Raw genomic sequence first — 16,770 nt, forward strand, 5'->3', positions numbered from 1 at the left:
GCCCAGTAGTCTTTTCCAGTAAAAATCCCCGATCGCGAACATGGCGATCGGGGATCTTTTCCGGAAAAGCGCGTCTACGTTGGCCACAGACGCTTTTCCGGAAAAAGGGCTTTTCCGGAAAAGCAGCCTGCCAATGTAGATGCTCCTTTTCCGGAAAAACTGAAAACGGAATAGTATTCTGTTTTAAGCATTTCCGGAAATTCATGCCAGTGTAGACACGGCCAAATAGTTTAACTCTAGTACTTAAAGGTAGTTAGTTAGTTAGTTGTTAGTTTTTTCCTCAGAAAAGCAAAAAAAAAAAAAACAACCTTCTAGTTACTGTTTCTTAATTTTATTAGATTAATCACTGTATATAGTTCGGCTGACTGAGCATCATGCCTGGGTCACCCGGGTTTAAATGGTTTACTCAGTGTAAGGACACGATGCCTGCGTCTGATGGGCATGTGACATGCATCAGATGTCTAGGGGAATCACACGTCCCACAGAAATGCGCCCATTGCGCGAAATTGACACCGAGTGAATGCACTCCTGCTGTGCGATAAGGCTTTACAGCCTTCTGATGATCATGGCTCAGAACCTCCCGCAGGACAGAAAAGGAGAATGCAATCGCCTGCAGTGATGGTAACAAAAAGGAAGAGAGCTTCTCCTACGCGCTCTCTTCCAGCTGCTTCACTGTCCTGGATTAGTCATGGGGACAAGCCGGGTACGTTCGGAGTGATGGGAAAGCCGGAGAGATCACACCGGGCGCTATTGGTTATGCCTGCACCTCTGAGCCGGTCGGCATCGGCACCGGCTCTTCACCCCTGTAAGCGCTTGGTGTCTTACCACGAGCGTTTGGCACCGCCAGAGGTGCTTGAACCAGCAACGTCCGTGCAGCCGCAGACTCTAGCAGCACCGCAAGTGGCACCGATGAGCCGTGACAAGCTGGCGTCGGAGTTGGCAATGAGGGACGAGCCCGGAGAGGAGCACGAACGGGCCCGACGGCTGGGCGCCCCACAGCACGCTGAGTCGGCACCGAGAAGTCGCTCTCTCTCAACAGTCTCAACAGAGACGGAGCTGCCCACAGTGCTGTGTGGGATTCCAGCACAGCGGCAGGGTAGCACAGTGCACCTGACGGAGGGTCAATCCCCTCCTCTCTCCCCCCGTTCTTTACCATCAGAAGAACGTGAATCTGCTCGTATAACTAAGGTCCCTAAAAAGGTGGCTAGAAAATCAATGCCAAGGCACTCGATTTCACCGTCACTGTTTTTTTCCCCTGAACCTTTGTTTTTGCCACGTCATTCAGTGAAGGTCAGAGATTATTCATCGTCTCAGTCAGGCAATCCTTCAGTTGGCAGCAGAAATCTATCCGACCCCGGCTTCGACCACTCCAACTTCGAAACTGGGGGAAAAGCGTTATTTTGTCTCATCTAAAGACTCAGAATTTCTTTTTACTCATCCTCAGCCAAACTCCTTGGTCGTCGATGCAGCTCTACAAAGGGCTAAGAACCCACAGCTAAAAAATGTAGGGGCAGATAAGGAGTTGGACATATTTGGACATATTTGGCCGCAAAGTATACTCATCGGCCATGTTACTTCTTCGCATTGCGAATTATGCAGCCCTATTGGCAAACCATAGTTTCGATAATATTGTGAAGCTTACTGATTTGGCCCAAAGAACATCGGAGGCCGATAAAGAGCTCTTACGGACAATCCTCAAGGAGGGCTACGCGTGCTCGAAAGCGAATCTCCAGCTAGCTATGGATGTGGCAGACACGGCGGCTCGAGGAGTAGCAACAGCAGTGTCTATGAGACGCTCGTCCTTGCTCGCTGCAGCGGCGGTACCCAAGGAGCTACACTCCAAAGTCGAAGACCTCACATTTGACAGGGTAAAACTGTTCATGGAAAAGACCGATGAGGTACTTCATGCTGGCAAAGATTCAAGAACGATGCTCTGTACGCTAGGAGTGTACGCCCACCGTTCCGTCGTCGTCATTTTCCGTACCAGAGACGGTATGATTGCCAGTCTTGTAGACAGCAAAACCGCACATTTGACCAATCCCGCCCTAGACCGCGGCCTCAGCGAAGGCGCCCACAACCACCTAGAGCGTCCGGCATGTCCGCCTCAAAACAGCAAGTTTGACTTCTTTGTCGAGGGCATGCGAACTCCGCCAATCGGTATTGTGCATACAGATCCCATTTTCCACCATTGTTTATGACCCTATTACCACCAATGGGTCAAAATAACATCGGACAAATGGGTGCTGGAAGTCATAAAGGTCGGCTTCACCATCCCCTTCCCTTCCATTTCCCCCCCCCCCACCACCACCTTCCCCGTCCATTTTCAAGGACCCATCTCACGAAGGCCTCCTGCGGCAGGAAGCCCATAGTCTCCTTACCATTGGAGCGATAGAGAGGGTCCCAGATTAGTTCAAGGGATGAGGGTTCTATTCGAGGTACTTCCTAACGGAAAAGAAAACGGGGTTGGAGACCCATTCTTGATCTACGCCGCCTAAATCGTTATCTCTGCAGGCAGCGCTTCAAAATGGTGACCTTGAATTCCATAATCCTGTCCCTTGAATACAACGATTTGTTCGCTGCTCTCGATTTACAAGATGCGTACTTTCACATAGCCATACATCCCGCTCACAGGCGCGTTCTCTGATTTGTGATAAATGACGACCATTTTCAGTATCGAGTTCTGCCGTTCAGTCTCGCCTCAGTGCCCAGAGCTTTCTCAAAGACCCTGGCTGTCGTAGCAGCTCATCTGCGTCGGCTGCGAGTGGTAATATTCCCGTATCTGGACAATTGCTTAATAAAAGGTTCCACGGAGCAAGAAGCGTCACAGATGGTGGCGACGGTCGAACGCACATTCGAATTACTCGGTCTTCTCCTGAACAAACAAAAATCAACACTTACCCCGACGCAAACTATAAAGTTCATAGGGGCGAACCTGGATTCCCTCACGGCGAGGGCATACTTACTGCAGGAGAGGTTGCAGGCGATCAAAGATCTCATCATCATACTCAATGGGAATGTGAGTGTCTTTGTTCACAATTGCCTCCGTCTCCTGGGGCACATAGCTGCTGCCACCATTGTACTTCCTCATGCACGACTCCATCTGAGGAACTTCCAACACTGGTTGTCGAGGGTTTATGTTCCTGTGAAGCATGACATTTGCAAGACAGTATGGCTACCTTTGCATGTTCAAAAATCTTTGCGTTGGTGGACAAAAGCTCAAAATCTTTTGTTGGGAGTTCCATTCCACCGACGACAATCATCGGCACAAATAACGTCGGATGCCTCTCTTATCGGCTGGGGTGCTCACATGGCAAACAAACGAATCCAAGGCAAATGGTTTCTCATAGAGAGGTGTCTTCACATCAGTCAACTAGAGCTCTGAGCAATTTTCTATGCATGCAAACGTTTTCTCCCACATATCAAAGTCAGGGAGGAGCACGATCGCTCTCCCTATGCACTGAGGCGGTACGGTGTTGGAATTGGTGCATACAGAACAACCTAACCATAATAGCATCGTACTTACCTGACACTGCCAATGTAATTGCGGACTCCCTCAGCAGGTGTTTTCCCACGGACCACGTGTGGGAAATAAGTGCAGATGTGATTCGAGCGATATTTCGCAAATGGGGTGTGCCCCTGGTAGACCTTTTTGCAACGACCTACAACAAGAAGTGTCACCTATATTGCTCCAGAGCAGGGCTCCCTTGGCGATGCACTTCTGGTTGGCTGGAAGAAGGCATTAGTGTATGCTTTCCCCCCCACGGTCCTCATTTCCAGGACACTGGAAAAAAATCAGAGCAGAGGCAGTGACCATCATTTTGTTAGCACCAGCCTGGCCAAAGCAAGAATGGTATCCATTTTTACACAGAATGTCAATACAGCCACCCTACCTTCTCTCTCTCCACCAAGATCTTCTTTCTCAGGAACAAGGCTCGCTGTTACATCCCAGACTTGAGTCGTTACATCTGACGGCATGGCTCCTGAATGGTTAAAAGGAGACGAAAACCTGTGTTCTGAACAGGTCAAAGCGATACTGCTGCATAGCAGAAAAGAATCTACACGAAATACTTACCTTGCGAAATGGCAGAGATATTCCAAGTGGTGTCTTCAGAATAACCTACAGCTGCTTCTATCTCCTCTGCATCACGTTTTTGACTCCATCCTAGATCTACGATATTCGGGACTTGTGTAGTCGTCTTTAAAGGTGCATTTGGCAGCTATTAGTGCTTTCCACCATCCAGTAGAGGGTTCCTCGCTCTTCTCTCATCAAATTACAAAGAGTTTTTTAAAGGGGCTCATGAATTTATACCCACCACAAAGGGCACCTCCCCCTTCTTGGAATCTCGACCTAATGCTGGACACCATCATGTACCCTCCTTTTGAGCCACTAGCATCGGTTTCCCCACATATGCTAACCATGAAAACTGTGTTTCTACTTGCAATTACATCAGCGAGAAGAGTGAGTGAGCCGGGGGCTTTGATGGCAAAGCCCCCTTTCACCGTTTTTTCCAAAGACACGGTAACGTTACGATTACACCCAGCCTTTATCCCCAAGGTCTGCTGTCTTCACATTAATGAGCTATTGTCCTCACAGCTTTTTACCCCAAGCCTCATTCTTCAAATAAGGACTCTCTTTTTTTGCACACGCTCGATGTCCGGCGTGCACTATCTTTCTATATAGACAGAACCCGCCAATGGCAGCAGACAGGCTGTTTGTATCAACGGCACAGAGATCCAAGGGCAAGGCACTCTCCACCCAGCGTATTACCAAATTAATTACTCTTTGTATTACAAATTGTCATTCGATCCGGAACAAGCCTCTTCCTTCTTCACCTCGTGCTCACTCAACGCGAGCAGTTGCAACTTGTACAGCATTTGTGAGGGGAGTTCCCCTCACTGATATCTGTCACGTGGCTACCTGGGTCTGTAGTGTAACTTTTGCGCGTCATTATGCCATAAGTAGGAGGTGGGCTTCAGATACTGCGGTGGCCTCTGTGGTCTTATCCATGGTAGAAAATAACTGACCCGGAGCGCATTCTGGGTTACTGCTTTGTAGTCACCTTGAGTGGAGCACCCATGGGGACCACTCGAAGAAGAAGAAGAAGAGGTTACTCACCTTGTGTAGTAACGATGGTTCTGCGAGATGTGTCCCCGTGGGTGCCCCGTGTCCCGCCCTCCTCCCCGCTCCAGGTCTTTTCTGGTTTTTCTCTTTCAGAGACTGAGCGGTGAGAGGAACTGGCAAGGGGGGGCCGGACCGCGAGACGTTGCAGAGGCATGAATGCCGCGTGCTGCTCTCGCACATGCGCGGTCTGGCCTGGCTACGGCTCTGGAAATCTCTGACTAGTGGCGCCGGGTCGGGACCCGATGCCTTGAGTGGAGCACCCACGGGGACACATCTCTAAGAACCATCGTTACTACACAAGACGAGTAACCTCTTCTTACTCTGAAAGCACCACATTAGTTTTCATGTTGCTCATGTTGTGCAAGCAAGCCCCTGCCCTGAAGACTTGACAAATTAAGTTAAAGAAGTGGCAGCAAAGGGGTTCAGTGAGCAGTGGCAGGGATTGGGGGAGAGAAGGCAAGGATGAAGGGAAGAATAGTTCATGTTAAACTGTGTTAAATAGTTCATCTGTGTGCAGTGTTCACTAATTACAGGGATTATGTCCATTTAATTTGAGAGATTAGAGAACTAATTGTTGGGGAACGGGGGCAGGCCTTTCCTGGTTTTGGCATCATTATAGGTGGAAGTATTCATATGAGAACTCAAAGCTTTGTACTTTAAAAAAAAATTTCATTTGTACTTTGTTATATGTCTAATATTCAGATAAGATCAGAGCAGTGAAGCAAGAATTTCAGTTTTCTGTCCATGGAAAGAAATACGTAAAACATTATGGCCCTTGAAAGTGATGGAATTAAAAAAAAAAACCCAATCTGAGTGCTTGTTGTACATCCTCTGAAATTTAAATGCCATGCTAATGTATTACTCATAGGTTCATTGCATTGCCCATAGGTTCGCTCTTGTGAGGTCTCATGCTGATTCTGATCCATATCTGGAAAGATACCACATTATTTGACAGATCTTTTCTCTTACTTTAAAATCTATTCTTTTTCGTTTTGATGAATCTGAAAGAGGTTTTATTAGATGAGCCATCATTAAACCACAAGTAAATTCATGGAGAGCAGCTGGCAGCATCTAGATCAAAGCAAATTGTATTCAGCACTCTTGACTATAAAATAACTTATTTTAATATGCTATCTGACACCAAAACCAGTATCATCTCCCTTTCCCAGCAGACTTAGGGATAACATATGTTGTTATGAATGTTTTGATGTTTGTTAAAACTGCGCTAAATATTACAGTACCTGGATGTTGCAACTGTTAATTACTGTTGGTAGGCTGTGAAAAAAATTATAATGGCCCGTTATGTTTGGATGAGGGCTGCCAAACTTGTGCAGAGTGATTGAAGGTTGACCCAGAAACTGACGAAATGTGACCAGAACTCTGCTTTTCAGCAGTAACAATTTTATATAGGGGAAGAAAATTGAAGTCCATAAAACAGGTTTTAAATACAGTTAAAATGAAAGCTTGGAAGAGATTGTATGTAATATACTTTGTATGCATATGTGTTTGGCATATAGTCTTGCATTTAACTTCTATGCTGAATTTTTATGGGAACCTGCCCCAACTCTGTAAGTTTCTGACATTGACTAGATACTGATAAATTACATCTTGAGGACAACCTAGCAGTAATAAAAACATAGCAGTTGTTTCTTTTCAATTTTGATTACTGTCTACATTCTTAGGGACAACCATATATTGATTACATTTGTGCCTATTACAAGAAATTTTCAACTATTTTTCTTTTCTGATTTAATACTAGCTGTATGTCTGTTGATTTTTGTTGTATAAATGTTGAAGGGAATAACTATGACACATGCTAGCTCTGAGTTTCCTGAATCACAAGAAACAGTCACATGCTGCCTGGCCTTAGTGTGTGAGCCAAATTCCTACCAGCAGTATATTACTGAGCGAGGGAATGTTCACCACTGAGACATCATGGGGGAGTGGTGAAGTCAAATCTCAATGAGGCCTTGTGAATGAGTTTATCTTTTATGGGGTTTTATTTAGGGTTCAGGGTAGGGATGTAAAATTCCATTTAATTGGTTAACTGGTTAAACATTGTTTAACAGGTTTTAAAAGATGGGTGGAGAGCTCCACTCCAGCTGTGCTGTAGTGCTCCCTCCCCCATTAGAGGCAGGGGCTGTTCTGGAGGCTGGAGTAACTCTTGCCTGTGGGGTGCCCAGGCCATCATGGACAGAGGCTGTTGCAGCCCCTATTGCTTAACTTTAACCAGTAAGTCTCACCCATTAAGGGTGAGGCTTACCAGTTAACATTCACATGCAAAGTTCAGAATTTATGATAATACAGTAGACTTCTGATAATCCGGCACCTTTGGGACCTAGGTGGTGCTGTATTATCAGATATGCCGGTGTATTGGGAGGTCCTGGTACAGCTGCACAGCTTAACAGCTGGCTGGGACACAATCTCCTTCCCTCTCCCCTCCCCTTTCCTCTTCGCTTCTCCTCTGTGCTGTAACCTGATTCTCCTCCCCCTCCCATAAAATCATAGAACCATAGAACTGGAAGAGACCTCAGAAGGTCATCAAGTCCAGCCCCCTGCTCTAGGCAGGACCAATCCCAACTAAATCAACCCGGCCAGGGCTTTGTCAAGCCAAGACTTAAACACCTCTAGGGATGGACACTCCACTACTTCCCTAGGTAATCCATTCCAGTGCTTCACCACCCTCCTAGTGAAATAGTTTTTCCTAATATCCAACCTGGACCTCCTCCACTGTAACTTGAGACCATTGCTCCTTGTTTTGCCATCTGTCACTACGGAGAACAGCCTCTCTCCATCCTCTTTGGAACCTCCCTTCAGGAAGTTGAAGGCTTCTATCAAATCCCCTCTCACTCTTTGCTTCTGCAGACTAAACAGACCTCTACTTCCCCTATTAGTTCCTCCCTGTTTGTGAGCAGAAGGTCAAGGTGCACATGCCCCATGTCAGATCCTTCCTCCCCTCTCCTTACTCTTCGCTTCTCCTTCTTTGGGCTGTAACCTGATCACTGCCCCTCTCCTTTCCCCTTCACTGAAGCAAAACGCTCTTCTCCATACTGTAACAGGATCCCACTCTCCTCCCCCCATCCTCTCCCCACCTTATGTGCTGTCCCGGTACAGCCAGCATGTGTGCTGAGTGGCAGGCTTTTTAATCGGCTGGACAGGACCACTTGATATTTTGATGCCATAGTAACGGGAGTGCCGGACTATTGGAGTTTTACTGTATGTAGCTTATTCTAGGGTTAAACACACAAAGAATGGGGAAATCACACATTTATGGGCCTATCTGTATATGGTCTTATGCAGTGAACACTGAATTCAGTGGAAGTATCTCCAGTAACTTCAGTAGACATTGATTCAAGCCAACAGAGAAAGGTCTGTAGAATAAAGGTGAATTGGTGAGAGAGGACCATTTCAATATCATTCATTCCTCCGTTCACATCCACTCATTAGTAAGTTAATAAAATATTTAAAAAACCTGTCTATGGAGAAGCATACAGAAATTCTATGGCATTTGTCTTATGGTCATTGCAACTATGCCAGTTAAAACTAGAGACATTCTTGTGGTACTCCTTTTGGGTTGTTTAAAAAAAGTTCTAAAAAAGCATACAGGAAAAAGTCTGAGTTCTCCAGAATTAGGAAGGAGGACATAGATAATCACTAGAGATGTTAAAAAGTGAGTAATTAGGTAAGCGTGTAACCACTGAGAGAAACCCAGCAGTTACATGGTTACTCACTCCTGAAGCATGGGGCATCAGCTGGCTCCCCAGGCGTGGATGCCAACTTAAAAGCTGTCTCCCAGTACTCCTGCCTGCTGCCCTGCTCCCAGAGAACCATCTGCTACCCTTGCACTGCTATCTCTGATAAAGAGGCAGCAATGTGGGGTGGCAGCTGGCTCCCTGGGAGCCAGTGTGCACCAGTGCCTGGCTTTTAAGCTGGCTCCTGGTATACACAACTCTTACCTGCAGCCGTGCTTCTGGGAAGCTGGCTGCCACCCCCGCGCTGCTACCTCTGCTACTGGGTGGCAGCTGGCTCCTCAGGAGTGGGGCGGGAGCCTGTGTGTAACTGTGAATGTTAATAAGTTCAGGCTTATCTGTTGATGGCTTACACAGTTAAAGTTTCATATTCCTAATCATCAGATTAATGTTCATATATTTTTTTTTAATGTAAAAGTGAAGAGTACGACTGGAGAGTCGACTGAAGAGAAAATGTTTCTTTCTCTTTGTAGTCTTATGTATTTTTGTGTGCGAGAGATACTTTAAGTCCTCCTGGTAAGAAAATTTCAAGTTGAAGCTAAAATGCTGTATGAACTTAATTCTCTTGTGGATACCACCTCTTCTATTTCTGTTCTTTCTGTGGTGGAATTTTCAGAGTTGCCAGTCATCCAGCTTCCTTTGATGCTCAATGTGTGTTTGGATGCCTAGCTTGCTTAAGCAATTTTGGAAATCCTCACCTGTTTATACTCATCTCCCTAGTTAAATGTGTGCTTTCAGAATTGCAAAATACATTTGTCAAAACAAAATGTCAAGGTTTTTGGTACTCATATTATAGTTTGTCCACAAGCATGCCTTAAAGATATCTCTTTTTGCCTCCTTAATGCTATGAAGGATAGAAAAGCTGCATGGCCTCCACGAAGAAGTTTAGTATAGGATGCAGAAATGACAGTTGTAATTATTCATATTCACAGCCTCACATTTAAGTAGTATCATGAGCCTGGTTAAAAACCTACAAAAGGCCTTTTTCATATTAACTTATATCATTGTATTCATTGTAACTCATTTAGTGGGTGACAGGGGAAGGATCGCGTGAGATTACCTTTTGTGCTCCCTCCCACTCGGACATCTGGTATTGGCCACTGTCAGAAGACAGGGTACTGGGCTAGATGGATCTTTGGTCTGACTGTTCGTACAAGATGGGAGAGATGGGTCTTTGTAACATGGTGAGTTCTGTTTAGAACAGTATGTGCTCATAGAACTGAATGGTAAGGAACTGGCAGATATTCTAGAAGAAGAGCAACCCAAAAATTGTCTTTTGTTCAAGTAAATGAATGCAAGGGTCCAAAAATACTGCTTTTAACACAGCATTAAGGTTAAGGAATCTAACAATCTAAAGTCAGCATTACCAAAGGTTAACTCTGATGGATTGTTATAAAAAAATAGAGGCATGAGGTATATTTGTCATGGAACCTGGCTAACAAAGCAAAGCAAACCTTAATTTTTGGAATTTATGGCTGTTCGTACATTTTTATCACTGTGTGCTAAGAAAAAGAATCTTCATTCTTGCTAAAGAAACTTGATCCCAGTGCCATTTGGAGTGGTCCGAGCCTCAAGGACCATCTTCTCCTTTCTCTCTTTTCTCCCTTCACACAGCAAAAAACCTTGGTTCTCAACCAAGGAAAGAAAAGGCTGGCAAATCTGAATACCTTTCTGTCACTGATCTCCAAACTGTTCTTATTATAGTTGAAATGACAAGCTGTGTGTGGTTTGATGTTGGACAAGCTATTCCACATGGACTCTCTATCTGCACATTTCTTTTCAAGTACCTATACATCAGAAGGTGTTGTTTTGCATGGCACATTAGTTTTTAAAAAATTGACATACACCTAAGGGGGAAAAATGAATGAATGAAAAACATTCCTGTACACGATGCATTTGTTCAGTATTTAACAGAGCACATACTGCTTTAAAATGCCCTGACTACCTTCCTTATTCCTCTTGTCAGCCCTTTAAATTGTCCTATTTAATTTAGACAACATGATTTTCTCCTTTCTTGGAGCAGTGTCAGTATGAATTCTTTGATGCTGAGACCAGCAAGATCTCCAGAACAAGTCAAGTACACTCTCACTTTTAAAGGGAGAAGGAAATATTTGTTACATTTTTCAGATGGAGAAACGATCTGGTTTATGGGAGAGAAAAGGCATGTATCTCAGATGTGGTATTATCCAACTGAAAAAAATTTGGAGTTCAGTAATTCATTGTCTTACACTGGGCACTTTCATGATCTTGTTAAAAAGAAGCGAATTTTAACAGCTTTTTCTAGTGTATGGTGGGGAACTAACCAGTATTGAAAGTGCTTGGAAGGAAGAGGCAAATTATTCATGTAGAGTCAATAATATGATTGGCATTCTGGTTAATTAATAAGAAATTTTGCAAATTTTGGGCTACTAATTGCAAACTACTAATGCTAATGAAACACTCAAGATGAGAAATCAAGAACTCAGGACAGAAAATTCCAAAAATTAAGGTTTGCTTTGCTTTGTTAGCCAGGTTCCATGACAAATATACCTCATGCCTCTATTTTTTTATAACAATCCATCAGAGTTAACCTTTGGTAATGCTGACTTTAGATTGTTAGATTCCTTAACCTTAATGCTGTGTTAAAAGCAGTATTTTTGGACCCTTGCATTCATTTACTTGAACAAAAGACAATTTTTGGGTTGCTCTTCTTCTAGAATATCTGCCAGTTCCTTACCATTCAGTTCTATGAGCACATACTGTTCTAAACAGAACTCACCATGTTACAAAGACCCATCTCTCCCATCTTTTAATTACCAATTTTTAATTATCTTAACATATTAAAAAGGAGTCAATTTTATTTAATTCAATTTAAAATAATGAGATCATCAAAGCAAGCCACTTCTGAGGACTCAACCACATTTTAGTTATACAAGGAAATATGAGTATATCTGTCATTTTTCTTCCACACAAATATTCATACAACAGACAGCTAAACAAATGTTCCTGAAAGTTCATACTTGTGCTGAGACCACAGGGAAAATTTCTGAAGCAACTAAAGGTGGATGACTAGAATGTAGCTAAGTTCCAAAATTGACTGTGTAGTAATTGCAGTCGGCTCCAGTCTCATTACTTATTGTAGGTTGTCTGTTTGATTTTTAAATTGATAGTTATACACTGATCCACAGAAAAGTCAGTTGAGCACTGCACACAAAACCCCCTAATTGGCTTGGTGCCAAACTGAGACATTCCCCTCGCGTACCAGCGCGTGGGGCCCAGCCTCATACATTTTGTGTGCGCCAGCCTCATGGTGGGGCAGCGGAAGGTCTGGAGTGTCAGCACAGGCTTCCCAATGCAGGAGTGGCCTTGAGCCTTGGGGGTTGGATCCAGGCACGCGGCGGTTGACATCTGGGCCTGAAGTTTCCCACTCCTGACTTAAACCATAGCACAAGTAAAAATAAAAGGAGTTTGTTTGGCATTAGGTTTCCTGGAGACATCAAGTTAAAACACTATATAAATGTTAATATGCTGGAAATTAAGAGTGTTCCTACCTCCAAGTCTTAAAAAATCAAAGTGGATTTGTAATGGGCCAGCAATCCTACAGAAATGTTAGCCAAGCACTTAACATGTCCTCTCAGCCTCGTCTTATAGGAAACACCTCTTTCCCTATCTCTTAAACACAGGGTTGGTTGACTTAAACTTGTTTGGAGAGGGTATCCAAAATGAGCGTGGCAACATTTTTGCAGGAATGGATTAAAACAACCCACTGAACATTAAAGAATGTGAAAAGTCCCCAAAGCCAAGGGTATATATGTTGGTCCAATCAGTTGGTCTTATAGGGCTGCCAGAACTGTGGGCCAGTCATATGGCAAAATTCCCAGTGACTTTCATGGGGCTAGGATTAAACCAAAGGAGTCAGATAGGACTTAAAACAAAGGGTAATGGCACTGGACTCAGATTCCTGGTTGATGAAGTGATATTCTGACACTCCTTTGTCATAGCTCCCCCCCATATGTGTATTTGTTTTATCTGCTTAGGCGGTATAGGGAAAAGAGAATGCTTTGATATTCAACCTATGCTCCAACTTTCTTGCTGAATTCTGAAATGAAGTGTTTCCTGGCTTTTGTTATAGCTGCTTTCTCCTATCCTAACCAGAACCAGCTGTTTATGGGTAGGGTAGCCTTATCCTTCCACCTGTCAAGGAGACAAATTTCTGTTAGCTAGGTTAGAAGCTTGAGCACTAAGGTGAAGGAAAAGAGGTGGCCTTGTTTGGTATCACCATGGAGGCTTTTATGGCTTTTTAAGGATAGATTGTACTTTTCAGGATTTAATGTTTTAATTTAAGTGGAAAGTGGGGAAAATGGAAAAAAGGTAGTTGAGACTAAAGTTGTGCAGGCTGGCATATAACACAGGTCTCTACTTTTTATGCTCTAATCATTGTATTGTTATAATTTGCTGAAACTTTTAAAACCGTGCCTATGTTGTTTGGAGAATCCAGTTTTTTTGTGGTTTATGTTTTGCATAGCTTAACGAGATTTTCCAGCTTTTTTGATTTTAAACACTTAACAAATACCAGAGAGTAGAAGGATAAAAACATAACTATTTTTTAGTAATAACTTCTATTGTTTTTAATGTGTTGTATACAGGAAATGCAAATTGTATTTTCAGATAATTCTTACTGCAGCATTTAGTAAATGTTCATGATAGATATCTTGTAGATAGATTACTTGTAGGCAGAAAACCATGTCTGACTTAATTAAGAAAATCATTGAAGCAAGATATATTTTATCTCTGTGCAGTAAAATGATTTGCTTACAAGTTTGTAAAGAAATCCTTTAAGCTAAGGATCGTGTCCTATTCTTTTAAATTCATTTCGAGCTTCTGTGAAATATTCTTGTTAAATATCTTTACTGCGAATGCAAAGGAAGGCTAGCCTACAGTTTTGCTATTGTTTGACAAATTAGAAAGTTCTAAGAAATTAAATTGTCAAAAAATAGTATGAGTAAAATCTGTTCATGAAATAGCTCTCAAAAAACCTTTAAATAGCATACAGGCTTTCAAAGTTGAGCAAAATTACTCTCATGCCTCTATATATACAATTTATTCAACAGATATCTGCAGGAGTTGATACTCCCAGTTGACTGATACCCCACACTATTTATGATATAGATTAAATGAAAATACTTTGCTGCACTATATATTAACTACACAGAATATTTTGCAATCAATTTTTTCAAAATGTTTGTATAAAATTTTCATTGTGTTTTGTAATAGTTGTAGGAAGGATGTATTGATGATTCTTCCCTGGAATGAACAGAAACATCGGGAAAAAGACTGGTGTGAAAATCCACAGTGCAAGTAGGTATAGAAACGTGTGAGAGTGTACACACACACACTCTCTCTCTCTCTCTCTCTCTCTCTCTCTCTCTCTCTCTCACACACACACACACACACACACACACACACACACACACACACACACACACACACACACACACACACACACACACACACACACACCACTTTGAGAAGTTGCCAAAACATGGTGGTTGGACTTCATGAATAAAATATTTTTCTTTACTATTATGCCTAACTTGGTAGACAATTAAAAGCTCATACAACAAAAAATATATATTAAAAGCAACAGAATGCTATCTTAATGCAGTGTTAAACCTGAAATTTTAATTTACAGGAGTTGTGAAACTGGTTTCTGAGCCTCATAACAATATTAAACATCTTTATGCACAGGATTTTTAAATATCTTCAGTGGTATGTGTCACAGTCCAAGATAAGTTTCCCCTGCTGGAACCTCACCAAGCCACTATTTTTTAACCATACGCTGGGCATTGTCCAGATAGGCTTCAGTCAATCTTTGGCTCTGGCATCTTTAGGCCAGTTACTAAGTGCAGAAACCCAATCCTCTATCTCTTTTTGAAGTGGAACCCTGTAGCCTAACTGCCTCAGGACCAGTGTTAGCCCCTATCCAGGATATCTCTGGCTTTAGCTGTTAGAATGACCTTTTGCAGAGTTCTACCATAGTGAACACTCTAGTTTATGCTTGACCTCCTCAGGGAGGTCCAACAGATATACTGACCCATATGAAACAAAGAAACCTGTGCAAAATTCCCTGTGGCACTTTTCCCTTTACTCTTGAACACTCTTAGGATTCACATTATGATTCAGGTCTTTTCCTCTTCTTTAAAGTGGCTGAGAGAGAACCCTTTTTAAAATAGATTTCCAGTCCCTTTGTCATGGGGACTGTGGCTGGGTTCAAAACCCCTGCAAGGTGATAATTTTCTTGCTTGGTGGTTAGCCAGCTAGAACCAGACTTGAAGAAATTGGTGTCTCTATGGCTGGAGCCAGCTCTTTGTCAAAGGGTACTTCCATTTTCATGGACAGTCATCAAGGTTTAATTGTTAGCTCCGTGCTAGATGCAATAATTTCTTCTGGGTGTTCCAGCTCAGTATAGTATCATAAAAATCACCATACTGGTTCAGACCAAAGGTCTATCTAGCCCAGTATCCTGTCTTTGGACAGTGGCCAATGCCAGGTGCTCTTAGAAGGAATGATCAGAGTGTGTAATCATCAAGTGATCCACCCTCTGTCACTTGAAGGCTGCAGGTTCAAAGGTGGTGCTCACTGAGCAAAATGGAGCAAAATTATAGTTTGAAATCATATTAAACAGAATTCGTAAGTAGTACATAGACAGGCTTTCCAAATTTTTCCACTGTGCTTTTGATTTGTGTAAGTTGCACCATTTCCGTCAGTCTGGATGAACAAGTTGGGGATGGGGGGAAGAAGTGATTATTTAAAAAATGGCTTTTTATCCATGTATTTGCTGTTTTTTTTTAAAGTTTTTACAGCTTACTTCTCTGTTTAGTACAACTGCTTAGTACTGCTAAGTCCTATCCAGAGCATTGCATGAACACATATAGCTGTTGTTGGTGTCAGTCTTGGTCCATCTGTATATACCTTTGTACCTTTTTGTCTGCATTTCTCAGAACGTTGTTTGAACCAGTTCTTCAAGATGAAGCAGAATTCTTGTATGAAGCACAACCTGAGTTATTAAAATACAGGACTGCTAAGCTTTCAATAGACCTGGTTTCTGATTGGTATTGGAACAGGGCACAGGAAATTGAGAAATATGCTATGCAGGTAAGAACAGAAGTGCAATATAGTAATTGTTGGTACAGATGCTACTACTTTATTGCTTTTCAAGCTATGTAAGTTATGTCAAAAGTAGGCTATATCGAACTGTCTGAATTGAGTATTGGCAGTGATTTCAGACACTAATGGTCATTAGTAGGGATGTGAATGGGTAACTGGTTAACCAGTAGCAGTTAACTGGGATCAGCCCTGCAACCCACTGTGGGTGGAGAGCTGTCCCAACCCCACTGGGCCCACCATGCCGTGGGCCAGGACAGGAGCCAACCCTGCAGGGCTGACAACCCTGTGCGGATCTGGTGAGGCTGGGAGATGGAGCCTGGCTGGAGCAGTCTGGAGCAGTCCCTCACCTGGGATCCCCCTTAATCTCTTAACTGGTTAAACCTAGTGTTTAACCAGTTAACTGATTGAATGAGATTTTACATCCCTAGTTATTAGGGAGTTTGTCATGGACTTCAGTAGAGCCAGGATTTAATCCTATTTTTATTAAGTGTGGCTATACAAATTTTTATTTTTCATATACATAGGGAAAGAAAACTGTTTTGCTGCCAAATAATATTATATAACCCCAAATTGCTCTCTCAGTTTAAGTATTATTTTAGAGTGTTTCCTGAATTCAGTCCTGTTTTAAGTTTACTGAGCTGAATAGTGACTGATTCATATGGGTGTGGGGAAGAAGCCAGTAAATTTCCTTCAACCTTTATGTATGTGGGCTCTGGAAAATAGCACAGCTTTACCAGCCGGTAAGTGCATTTT

General features: G+C 42.9%; 1 protein-coding gene across 5 annotated transcripts in view; it reads left to right on the forward strand.

Annotated features, from left to right (window-relative positions):
• The window catches only part of NBAS (NBAS subunit of NRZ tethering complex), a 338,668-nt gene that overhangs the window by 84,470 nt on the left and 237,428 nt on the right, over nucleotides 1-16,770 (forward strand). For all 5 annotated transcript variants that reach the window (XM_075923472.1, XM_075923475.1, XM_075923474.1 and 2 more), the window contains 2 exons: nucleotides 14,125-14,208; nucleotides 15,852-16,005. In XM_075923472.1, coding sequence (XP_075779587.1) covers nucleotides 14,125-14,208; nucleotides 15,852-16,005 — 238 coding nt within the window. The remainder of the gene's footprint in view (nucleotides 1-14,124; nucleotides 14,209-15,851; nucleotides 16,006-16,770) is intronic.

The sequence above is a fragment of the Pelodiscus sinensis genome, chromosome 3, assembly GCF_049634645.1.
Source record: "Pelodiscus sinensis isolate JC-2024 chromosome 3, ASM4963464v1, whole genome shotgun sequence".
Taxonomy (NCBI): domain Eukaryota; kingdom Metazoa; phylum Chordata; order Testudines; family Trionychidae; genus Pelodiscus; species Pelodiscus sinensis.